Raw genomic sequence first — 13114 nt, 5'->3', positions numbered from 1 at the left:
CTGCCAAACCAAACAGCGGCCAAAGCCTTTTGCCATATAACCCGAGATGTGTCTGTAGCACAACATGGACAAAAAATGAAGAAATAAATACAAATGTTGTAGGTACAATAAAGTGCACTTTGTCTCCACAGTGCCCCCTAGTGTCTTTAATCACAGTAATACAGAAGGATGGACTCACAGATGTAAAGAATCTGCGTGTACGAAGAGGACAAACAACCACGCACACACACACACACTCAACTGTATCACTGATGACCCCCTGTTGATGCCAGAGCGCCAGCTGGTCTATTGGTCCTAGTGATGCCACCCAGAGACGTGTCAAGTGTCTTATGTAAGAAACATGTTGTAGTTCCAGGCCAACAACCAGACCCATCAGCAGGGTGCGTATTACAGGGTGGTTTGGGGGAGGTCTGATCCCCCTAATTAAGACTTGGACCCCCCCAAAAGAGGTAAAAACAACAGGTCGGGGGGTTGATACACGCCCTGAAGAAAAGGTTGACCCCCCCGATTGTCGTTGTATTATTCGCACTCTGGCCATCAGCATACCACAGTGTTGTTTGTAGCCTTGTGCCTCATCTTCATCATCTCAACTCCTCTTCTTTCTCCCAACCTCTCCAGACCTCCTGTTGTTTGTGCGTGTGTGTTCAGACCGTTATGCCATATTAGAGTAGACTCCCTAGGCAGGCTTGGAGGGGAGGGGGCAGGTAGGGTCTCTTCGGTGCCTGAGCACAGTGTTCATTAATTAATTTTATTTAACATCAACATCGGTCTCTTGAGGTAAAATGTTCCGGAGAAAAAGTAAAACCTAATGTTTTAACATATCAAATAAAAAACATACAAATAAAGTTGCATACATTCACTCCCACAATCACATACAGACATGCACACTCTTTCTTTCTCATCAGCAGAAATCCTCAACAGAAATCAGATGTCAGACAGAGTGAGAGCACAGTATTCCCCCTGCCTGTCTGTGCATACATCCTCAACAGTACAGTCAATGTCACTGTACTGTTGAGAGCTCAGCTCTAATCAATACTCTGGCTAGGGCAGTTGTTCATATTCAATATTTTCTTCTTCCCTTGCATTCAATTTGACAGTTTTAAAATGACTCCTTCCTGTCTCTCTTGTGTGTTGTTAAGGTAACAAACTGAGCTGGCCGTTCACATACTGTTTTGTTGTTGGTTTGCTTAAGTCAAGTGTTGACTGGAGGATGTAAGGGACAGGACCTGAAACAAAGAGTAGAGGAGAGAATAGGAAAAGAGAGAAAGAGAAACAGAGAGAGACATGACCTATAATTTAGGCATCATTACATCAGAAGTAAATTGAAGCTGATACAAATTCTAGCAATATTGTAATTTCCATAATAAACAAATGTAAGTATCAAATATTTGTATGTGGTTTTAGATAAAAGTGCCTGCTAAATTGTTAGAACAACGAAGGAAAGAAATATAGAACTCTTCTTAAATCTGTCAAATCGTCATCCTTGGCACTCCACCATTTCCACTGCTGATTGATGTCAGAGGGGCAATTAGGGAGCCACGGAGGTCTGGAAAGGTCAACGTTGCTGGGGATCGTTAGGGTGCTGACGGGTAACTCAGCTCTGAAGATTGAGACAAGGGAGACACAGCGAGGCACATATTGACTGGATACACACAGTATTTATGCACACACTGAGCATAGGAAAAGAATCCCTTATAATTGTTGCAACATAGTGTGTGTGTGTGTGTGTGTGTGTGAGAGAGAGAGAGAGAGAGAGGAGAGAGAGAGAGAGAGAGAGAGAGAGAGAGAGGGAGAGAGAGAGAGGGAGAGAGAGAGAGAGTCAGAGTAGGACAGTCACACCAGTCACACTGTAACTAAGTTCTCTGTTCCCCCCTCCTGTCACAGTTGTCTTCTTTTCTGCTATGAAACATCTCAAGAAGAGATATGGTATATTTCAACGCTTACTGTTAGTGTCTACAAACTGCATCATGTCTCGTGTGTGTGTCCGTTCTATGAGGACAGAATAACTATTTACGTCTGTGCAGTATCTTGTTACCATTGTATTCACCATGATCCCAAATGTGTGTGCTGGGGTGTGGGTTGTGCGTTCGTGTATCTGTGTGCTTGCTTTTGTGTATGAATATTGTGATGCAATCTGTATGGGAAGTGTCACTGTTGACACTGTTGACCGCTTGAGGTGTGGGAATGGGGGTGTAGGGGTCACAGAGGCCAGCCTGGCCTCATTAGGATGCAGCCCTGTTCCCAGGGGGACTAGGTACCAGGTCACTGATTAGGAATGAGCTGGAAAGGCCAGCCAGTACAGGTGAAACCTGTTGAACCCTGAGACCATTGTACCACTGTGGTCCTGAAGAAAAGATACTTCATATTATGTTGACTAACATATACATCCAGACTCACGTGTCATTTTGAACTCAGCTAGGTCAGTTCTTATCAAGCCTCCTCAGAAAGAGCATTCCCTTTATCTTGTCTTGAGAGCTCTTTTCTCAACCGACTAACACCTAACAGCCAGAGCACAGTTATCACAGGAGCACAGAGAAGAAAGGGACAACCATCGCTAACACAGTCCAATGAACCCATAGCTATCAGCAACTCAACTTGTGCTGAGGTGAGAGTATGTCTTCAGCTTAGTAACTGTACTGACACAGCTCTGAGAGGCCCTACTGTCTACCCAGGACACTCACAGAGGAAAACACATTCTGAACCCCACACTGCCTAGACTCCCCTGGTCATCAGTTTGCATGTCCTGGCTCTACATACAGAACCTGCATGTATGTGTGTTTGCACGTGTGTGGGTTTGTGTGTGTGAGTCTAGGCGCCAGGGCACGTCTAATATACTAGGGGTGGGGCGAAAAATCCATTTGAATTTAAATCGCGATTGAGTCTTCTAGCGATTCATATCGTTTCACAAACGATTTTTATAACAATGAGTTTACTAAACTGCAAGAAAAACAATACATTTCAAGTTTTTGATGCATTGGGATTTTTTTTCTTTAACACTTAACTGCCTATCACAGTCATATAGAAACAAATAACACTAAACATCAAACTGGAATCAAATTTAAGCATATATTGAATCGAAATTTGATGAAAAATCGAATTTGAAAAAAAAAAAAGAATCGCATCGTGAGGTACCAAAAGTTTCCCACCCCTATAATATACCACTCAGCCCTCTCATCTCAGCTACAGCAGGGTAGCTGGAGAACTACAGAGCTGCTGTAGATAATAGCAGTTGTCTTCAGATAAGGACCTCTGGGTCTCAGGAAGCAGGAAAGAGACTATCCATATATATGCTGAACAGATACAAACATAAATGTAAGAATTTCACCTTGTGAATATTAATATATACCATGTAAGTCGACAGACAATCCTCTAGGGATCTCCTGGTGGACTCAACAATAGCTTATTGAAGTGATTGACCAATGGGCAAAGAGATAAAGAAAAGAGAGCCAGACGGAAGTCTAAAGCAAAATAGACACATATTTGAACAAAAGGTTAAGCTGTCTGTTTCTGCTGCCTGAAAACAGAAGACAAAACTGTGTGTGAGAGGAGAGGAGAGCAGAGCAGAGCAGAGGAGAGGAGAGGAGAGGAGAGCAGAGGAAAGGAGAGGAGAGGGGAGGAGAGGGGGAAAACGAGTAAAAAAGAGGTTTCTGTGTAGGGTAAAAAACATGACTTCACATTAACAGTCAATATCTAAATTTATTTTTAAAGGCGACAACGTGGAGAGAACACCACTTGTTCCCAAAATACAACAACAAATTCGGAAGTTGTTTATCTCTCAACCTTGCAGACTCTTTTTTCATCTGATATTAGAGATGATCAATTTTAATATTTTTAGACCCGCCTATGTCTGTCTTGTCCTTGTATCAGATTTATCATCAGGTATTTATCATTAGAACTGCAATAGGTGACACAATCTATTCAAATATGAGTGTCAAGGCTTCATTGACAGTAAAGCACGAGTTTCATTAACAGAGGTTTCCCAGAGGAACAGAGGAAAGCATGACTTGCCGCCAAAGCCAATTTGCTGACAATTGTCCTTTCTGCAGTGAAACAGTACAACCAGGACTGTCCTGAGGTAAAACATCATGTGAACAGGGTGTACTATCACAATGGAGGCGGTGCAATGAAGGATTTATTCATTTCCACAGAAGGCTTCCTGTTCTTGGTTGAAGGTTAAAGCTCACCACTGTGAGGATACTAAGGGGAAAGGGGAGCACCATTTCAATAGACTGTTGGTTTATCCCTCCCAAAGTTCTCCACGAACCAACTTTCTAAACGGTTAGGTAAACAGGGACAACAGACAATGTTGTTTACACATCAGCATTAGATCACCAGCTAAAATGATAAGACTAAAAAATGATTATTGAGTATTCTTTGTGCTCTTTGTGCTGGGTGTGCACACAAGGTAGACATTCCTGTCTGAGATCCTAAGTTCCATAGCCTGTTCTCCTGAACCACCCCAGCTCCTCCACACCCCCACACCAGTTTCTTGTGTACTGAACCCTGGGCTCACTCATCTAGCACAGCCAAATCAGCCACCAGCCACTGCCTGTGGGGTGTGACAGGATACAAAGGCCAGAACCAAACCCCCCAACCCCACCCCTATCATGACCCCCGTGTTGATGTTGTATGTGTCTAATCAGACAGTGGATGGAGGTCAATCAAATCCCACAGTTGTCTGATGACTCTAGTTCTGTCACATCTCTGAGGGATTATCCCTGGTTCCATGGTTCGCTGTTGTGAACTGTTAAAGGATCTTACTGTACAAACTCACTTCTGAATGAGTCCATCGTGTTCAGTTAATTCTGTCTTTATCCGACACCCTTCCAACCATCCCTTGTTCCCATCTCCTTCTTAGAGTCCACGTCAGTGTTCTCTCTTCCTCCTCCTTCTGCCCTCTCTCATCCTATTCTGTCCTTCCAGGATCATAGAGACTTAAAAGAGCTTTGTTGTGGTTGCTCTGACAGACATGCAGTCTTTATCAGACTCCTTCACTCTCGAACCGAACAGTTACGTCATTTCCATTTCATCTGTTGGAGGGTGAAAGGAAGAGAGGGAGAGAGAGAGAGAGAGAGAGAGAGAGAGGATGAGAGAGAGGGAGAGAGAATGATAAGAGGTAAGAATGAAAGTCAAAGACTACCACAGCAGCAGAGAGAGAAAGCCTCCTGTCCTGTCTCAGAATCTAAATCCTATATTACATGTGATTACCTGGTGGGTTGCATAATGCTGTCTCCCATCACTTGGACAGGTATTAAATAACAGACATCACACAGCTAGCCGTAATAGGGTTACACAACTGCAAGTAGTCAGTGGTGCCTAAATGCCTGTCCAAAAGCAGTCAATTGTTTCATTGTGTGAGGTGAAGGATTGTAGTTGTTGGTTGTTGCTGATGGTGGCTTGTTCTAAAGTCTTATTATTGTGTAGTCTCGATGGTCGTTATGCCCTGAAGGCAAAGAAAATACCCCAAAGAGCAGCCACGGGCTACACATGGACCATGTCAAAGTCAGCATCCGTCTCACTGCACAGAATGATGTCAATATCTGCAACTTAGGCAGTTTATTGTACAGCTTACATCACTCTTTGAATCATTAGTGCTCCAACTTTCTGTATTCTCCTCAAGGGTGGTCTCAAGATTTAAGCCACTGAGATTTTGTTCCTGCAGTAACAGAGCCAATCAAACCTTCAATGTGGTGAACTTGATTTTGTCTGATTTCAAAGATTATGTATAGCTTCTCCCACATTCTTTTGAAGAGTTACTCAAAATCCCCTCAATGCTCATGGAAGTACTAGTCCAACACTCAGAGACATTGTTGAATCAGGGTTTTCTTGATTGTTCTTGATAGTCTCCAAGTGTTTTCCGGTTGTTTCCTTGATGAAAAGTGAGAATCAGTAAGAGATGGAGGGAGGGAAAGGTGGTGGAAAGAGCAGGAAAGAGTGTTTCTCAAACACACAACAACACAGAGAGATTACAATGATGGTTACAATTTATTTATCCAGGGTTGTGAAAGCGTACATGTTAGGTACAGCTAATAATCAAGGATCAGAAGTAAACAGTTCTAACAGTATTCCACTGGTTATTTTCAAGAAACGGTCTGTATTTTTTTTTAACCAAACACAGTGCAACCATGACAATCCCAACTGTTATATTTTATAATTATAATGATAGGAAAATGCTACAATAACAACAACATCAGAAATCCAATCATCCACACACGCCCACACACATGCATCCAGACACAGAGAAACAAACACACTCAAACCAACTTCAGCTAACAGCAGCAAGTTCAAAACGAGAGGGGGTCCAGCCAAACAAGAGCATATTTGCGAAACTACACCTGCATACATAGCAGTCTATTGTATAATGTTAAGCGCTGTCATTAGGTGCTCCGTGTGCTGATCTGTGCTGTGGCCGTCTCCTCCCCCTGACCAGGAGCCTCCTGCTGGGGGTGCACAGCGGAGGCTCCATGCTGCAGCCATGGAGCCGCTCTCAACAGACCCCCACAGACGCCCCCACTGCTGACGCAGGCCTCCTCAGATGGGTCACTCTCCAGACCTCACATGGTCTGAGACTCTGGATTGTGTAACTGTGCTTTACATTTGTCTTTGTTTGTTGGTCTGATGGAATGGAATGGCTGCGAGGGGTGGGGGTGTTGGCGGGGGCAGGATGAGGGTTCTCATGACTGGTCAGAGGTGTGTGAAAGAACTGATGGACAGGGGAGTGTGTGTACTTTCAAGTTCAAGTTCAAGTCTTTTATTGTCAGATGCACAGAACAACACAGGGTCAGACTGGGCACTGAAATTCTTAGGACAAGACAACGCAAAGCAACCTGGCATAACATGACATATAAGTACACAGAACATAGATTACATCTATGATAAGCTAAAATAAAATAATATACAATATCCAATACAATATACTAAACCTCTAAATACCCATAATACACCTAATAACCTATACTAACCTTATAAACCTATGCTAACCTGAGATTTTTTCATATGGATAAGAAACAAATAATCTTAAAGTGCCACAGTCTCTCTTTACCTCTCTTCCTCCTTCTCTCTCTCCCTGTGTCTCTTTCTCGCCCCTTTCTCTCCCCCTGTCAGGATGCTCCAAAAATATTAAGGCAAGTGAATGTTCGAACAAAATAGTTTGTTATTGAAGTCTGGTAGGCAAAAATTTAAACAAAAAAACCCTGCCCTGCAGTCAGGGGAAAACAAAGAAGGGACCAGCAGGCATCGAGGGACAAGGCAGGCACTCACTCTTTAAAACACAACACAGGCAGAACTGGCTCTGGTGAGGCCAAAACACAATGTAGCAGAAATCACAGCATAGGGGACAGGACAGATAGACGAGGTCATCACAGAGGGAATGAGAAACAGGTGGTGGTGCTGAACAGAATGACAAGATAACGAGTTGACTGAGAATGATAGGAACCCAGTGGTAGGGACGGCCACGTGAACTCTGAAAAATAAATAAAATAAACACAAGTGGAACCGGACACACACTCAGAAAACAAAAACCACAAAGAACTCAGCAGTCAAAACCCTGAGGCCTGACACCCTATATTTTGCCCCCTCTCTCTCTCTCTCTCCCTCTCAGTCCCCCTCTCTCTTTCCCTCTCTCTTTCCCTCTCTCTCTCCCTCCCCTCTCTCTCTCCCTCTCACTCCCCCCCTCTCTCTTTCCCTCTCTCTCTCTCTCTCTCTCTCTCTCTCTCTCTCTCTCTCTCTCTCTCTCTCTCTCTCTCTCTCTCTCTCTCTCTCTCTCTCTCCCTCCCCCTATCTCTCTCTCCCTCTCACTTTCGCTCCCACCCTCTCTCTGTCTCACTTGGATCCTCCCCCCCTCAGTCATTTCCCAGCTATCTGTGTTGTTCACAGAAGGCCTATTAGCTGTATTGATCCTGTAGCACAGCACCAGGCTGACGTTTTACCACACACACACACACACAAGTGCACACCTGCACATGAAAACACACACAGATGCACCCCTTCTCACACACGCCCGCACACCTAAACACACAAACACAGGTGCACACCTTCACACACACACACACACACACACACACACACACACACACACACACACACACACACACACACACACACACACATACACACACACACAAACAAGCAAGCACACACACACAAACACCACAGAAACGTTCCGAAGGTACTAGTCACTGAGGAACCCGCTCTTTCTGTCTCTGTGTTTGCCAACATGTGGTAGGACAGATTTCCACCTCACAGCATAATGATCCTCTCCATCCGCCAATACACCTGACACGCTTCTGCAGGAAGGAGATCAGAACCTAAGGAGCGGCTTGAGTCTGGTGTTCACTTTGTGTGACCTGATTCAAAACCATCAGAGCTATTGGGAAGATGCTGGTTTTTATGATGAACAAACGGAAGAGGAAAACAAACAGAAACTTGAAATACACACACTGACACACGTACACATGCAAACCTTGAGAACCCATTTTGCGGGTGAGAACGTTTAAATGGAAACACATTAAATATGACCCCTCTGCCCTCTGTCTATACAGACACACACATACACACACATACACACAAATGTGACAGGCATCAGACTAGTCAGGTGTTTAGCATGCTTTTCGGTTCCACAGCTCATTAGGCACACTGTCCATCCTCTCAATGCTCAGTCCATCCTCCTCCTCCTCTCTCTCCTGCTCATCATCCCTGGCCACTGTGAAAGGATCCACCATATGTCACACCAAGAAGAAAGAGAGATGGAAAGAGAGAGAAAGATGGAGAATTCATGACTTCAGGGCCTCTGCTCCCCTCCACTCCCCTCCCCTCTCCTTTCCTTTCCTTTTTCCCTCTCCTCTCTCTCAGTTGGCTCTGGCTCTGTCTAATTAGCAACAAGTTCTATGACTATGTCCTATGGTCAGATGCACCGCTACAGCCTGTGGTTTTACTCTCTATTGACTCTCTCATCTTTCTCCTTGGCCTCCACAAACTGGAGCTGCTCCTTTGCTGCTTTCACTGGCTGGAGGTTGGAACTGTCAGTGATCTTTAGTAACAGTGGCCCATGACCCCCCCTGTGGATGAGACCCTGGGTTGCTGAGAAAGCAAACACTGTCCCCATCTCATAATAAGTATTCATAAAAACAACCAGAGGAATAACAACTAGAGGATATTAGTGTGTGTGTGTGTGTGTGTGTGTGTGTGTGTATGTGTGTGTGTGTGTGTGAGCGGGGCATTTGTTAGTTTGGTGGATGAATCAGTGGTTTCTTAATTTTAAGGAATAGAGCAATAGAGCAGAGTGGAAAAGCAAACAGGAGGTCCCTTTTGCCCCCCTCCCTTTCCCTGCTCTCTGTCACTCCATCTTTCTAATGAAACCTGTCCAACTGTGAATATAACAGACCATGTGGAAATTATGTGGATGAGGTGCTGCCTGTATAGACTATGTTTACCTGTGTGTGTGTGTGTGTGTGTGTGTGTGTGTGTGTGTGTGTGCATGTCTGCGTTGCATATGTGTGTGTGTGCGTGAGAAAGACTGTGTGAAAGTGTTTGTGTGTGACATAATATTGACGATTCATGGTGGTTGTATGGGGTAGGTTTGAAGGTTAATTACGTAAATGTAGCTTTGTCCACCTAGCTCAACATCCTTTGTTCTTTGTCTTTTTAAAGGTAATCTCTCTCTCTCTTCCTGCTGCCGTCTCTTATGTGAGGTCTATGATGAGAGAATCAAAACACAAACACACGTGGTCCTCCGGTCGAGCCTGAGTAAACTCACTCAGACATGTGTCTGTGTGTGTTTGTGTACCGTGTGTGTGTGTGCGTGTGTGTGTGAGAGAGAGTTATGGAGCTTGGGGGCCCTGCAGCCATCCATGCAGTGTCATTAAGATAAGCCCTCCTCATCTTCTCAAGCAGAGAAGGTAAACAAATAAACCTCCTGCTGTTCGTGCACACACGCATACACACACCCACACACACACGCATGCACAGTAAAAACATGCATGCATTATACACACACCCCAAACATTAATGAACACACACATGCACACACATTAAACACAGGAGACCAGTAGACACAGAATATCCACACACAGTAGACACCTTGCACGCACACACATGTGCATACAGACCATTGAGAAACTCCATGGATCCCTCAGCACCATGCAAACCCACTCACAATCGCACACACACACTCACACATTTACTAACAGACACACACATCCCAAACACACATATATACCTTAAACACACATCAAACACACACCACAGCTGGGTGACCACCAAAGAGCACCTATAATGAAGCCAATGGGGTCATGGTGGCCGCTGACACAGCTAATGACACCAACAGATGCTCCTGACCCACCCAGGTCAAACTAAGAGCTCTACCTAAACACACAGCCATATGTGTTGTAAGTAACAGTCAGACACGTGTTAATCTACCAATGCAATTCTGTCTCGCTGGGGTGATATTTTCATTTTGAAAACCAATGCAAGTCTGCCTCCTGCTGTTCAGTTGAATAATAGCACTTAGAGTCTGAAGTATGGAGGAAAGTTCAGTACTGTGTATCAAAGTCTGTGGTTCATGTCAAATGGTGGTTTGAGTGCATTGTGCATAGTCACTTATATAACTATGCACAGTATAACGACAGAGATCCTCTATATACACAAAATATGAAAATACTCTGCAATGATAAATCTAAAGCGAGTAGACTGCACTCACAGACTAACTTCACACTCAGGGCCCACAGCATACGTCTGTAACGTGGAAGTTTCAGACTGAGCCGTAATGTTGGGGGCCATGCAAACAATCTGACAACATCTAAGTTGAGGATGGACACAACTTTGATGGCCAGATAGGTTCGTTATCCATTTCTTTTCTTTGTGTACAAACACACTTCTGAATAAGTCCATTGTTTAGTTCTGTTCTATATGTAAAGACTTCTAAGGAATATCCATGGTAACATCCAGTCAGATCTTTAAGTTGCTGTTGAAAACCCCAAGGGTTCTCTCTGACCCCATAAAGGCTTCTTCAGTTGCTGTTCTACTAGGAGCTACTGTGTAGTGTAGAGTACTGTGGACAGTAACTTTGATTGAATCATGAGACAGTCATGCTGCCTGGTCAATCTTCCCTGCCTTCGGCTATTGGAATGTGTGTACTATGAGGGAGAAAGCAGTTGTGGCCCATCATTTTCTCTGGCTGTCCTCATGTTGCAGTCTAGAACATTCTCAGAGGTATGCCTATTCTAAAACCCAGTACCTCTGACCTCTGTTTGCCTGTGTGCTAAACTTATCAGACAGCAGACACACATACACTCCATCCTCTCTCCCTCTTGCTTAGTCAGCGATGTTACATGTACCGGTCTACATTAAGTTATGTTATCATGTCAGCTCAGCTCAGCCCTGTCCCATCTCTTACTAGTAGTGCATTTACCGAATGAGTCATGCAGCCACAGAGAGATGGAAACAGTGGACGCTTGCTTCCCTGCAAGAGAGGGGGTAGGAGGGAATGAAAGCGGAAGTGAGGATTACGGATGTTGGCTGTGAGGAGAGAGAAGTGAGATGCACTACAATATAGACATGAGAGATCCAGACAGATTCCTGCATTTACCTGGGGACTCCACTGGGTGGCGCTGTCCATTAACGTATGTGACTTGAATCAATGTTCATCATCTTTATTGTGGATAGTCAGTTACATTTACATTTAGTCATTTAGCAGACGCTCTTATCCAGAGCGACTTACAGTAAATACAGGGACATTCCCACCGAAGCAAGTAGGGTGAAGTGCCTTGCCCAAGGTCCCTATTTGATTCCCTAATAGATGTGTCCCTAATTGTTGTTTGGTTGGCACTTCCATTCAAAATCTGAAAATATGGTTGTTAAAATATAGAATTATGGTAGGTTGAAAACATATGATAAAACTCAAAACATAATGGTTTTCTATATCTAACATGAATAAAATACTGTATGAAAGTCTAATTTACAATAGGTAATGTATATACAACAACTAGTACAGACTTTGAAAATGGTGCAAGTTGGTACAAGGATCAGATTCACTGAGAAAATCTCCTCAAAACGCAGTTCTTTTCACAAGAGTTTCACAACTATAAGAAACCCAGAGTTCTGAAGTCAATGTACAGTCGTGGCCATAGGTTTTGGCAATGACAAATGTTTGGTTTTGCAAAGTTTGCTGGTTCGGTATTTTAGAAAAATGTTTTCACACGTTTCTATAGAATAGTGGAATACAATTAAGCACATTTCATGTTTTTTAAAGCGAAAATGTTCAATATATGCAAATAGTTCCCTCTTTTACAGCAATCTGCTCTTAAAATCCAATCAGAATGATAAAGTGATTTCACCTGGCTAGAAGTAGTTCACACTTTCCCCTGTGCTGATGATATGACTTACTGAAATTATGTTTGCAGTCATTTTATGCCAAGGCCCAGCAAGCTTTCCAAACACAAAATGTATGTCAATCCCAATACTTTTGGCCACGGCTGTAGATACTATTCCCATACAGCCACACAGACTTAATAAAATACTGTTGCCCAGAAATACATGTACTGTAGCATAATTCCTGTATCAACATATTGAACATTCAAATAAACATATAAATTAATTCCATATAGCATAATAAAGTTTCAGTTTGTCTCTGTGGGTGTGTTTTATAGTGTGTGTGTGTGTGTGTGTGCGTGTGAAAAGTAATAACAAGTACAATACATTCACAACTGGAAGGTAGGTGGGTCAGAAACAACAGATACAGTAGGGGGGTCTAAGAGGATGCAATGTGTATTGCGCAAACACAATAAACAAACATGTACACACAAATGTACAGAAACACACGTGAGTATTTTAAGAGTGGCAGCAGCCAGCAGTCTTCATCTCCTTATTGACAAAATCCTGAAGCTGAAACTTGGGGTCGTCAGACTCCTTCATGGATCTGTGTTTCAGCTCTCTGATGAAGACCAGAGAGAGACAGACAGCGAGAGAGACAGCGAGAGAGACAGCGAGAGAGACAGCGAGAGAGACAGCGAGAGAGAGAGAGAGAGAGAGAGAGAGAGAGAGAGAGAGAGAGAGAGAGAGAGAGAGAGAGAGAGAGAGAGAGAGAGAGAGAGAGAGAGAGAGAGAGAGAGAGAGAGAC

General features: G+C 43.7%; 1 protein-coding gene across 1 annotated transcript in view; it reads right to left on the bottom strand.

The window, feature by feature from the left end:
* Positions 1-6377: 6377 nt before the first annotated feature.
* The window catches only part of LOC136950758 (ras-related protein Rab-26-like), a 23840-nt gene continuing 17103 nt past the window's right edge, over positions 6378-13114 (bottom strand). Inside the window, exon 7 of the mRNA XM_067245213.1 lies at positions 6378-6545. Within this exon, the coding sequence (XP_067101314.1) occupies positions 6378-6545 (168 nt within the window). The remainder of the gene's footprint in view (positions 6546-13114) is intronic.

The sequence above is a fragment of the Osmerus mordax genome, chromosome 10, assembly GCF_038355195.1.
Source record: "Osmerus mordax isolate fOsmMor3 chromosome 10, fOsmMor3.pri, whole genome shotgun sequence".
NCBI lineage: Eukaryota > Metazoa > Chordata > Actinopteri > Osmeriformes > Osmeridae > Osmerus > Osmerus mordax.
The sequence above is the reverse complement of the archived record's forward strand: the minus strand, read 5'-3'. Positions and strand labels throughout refer to the sequence as shown.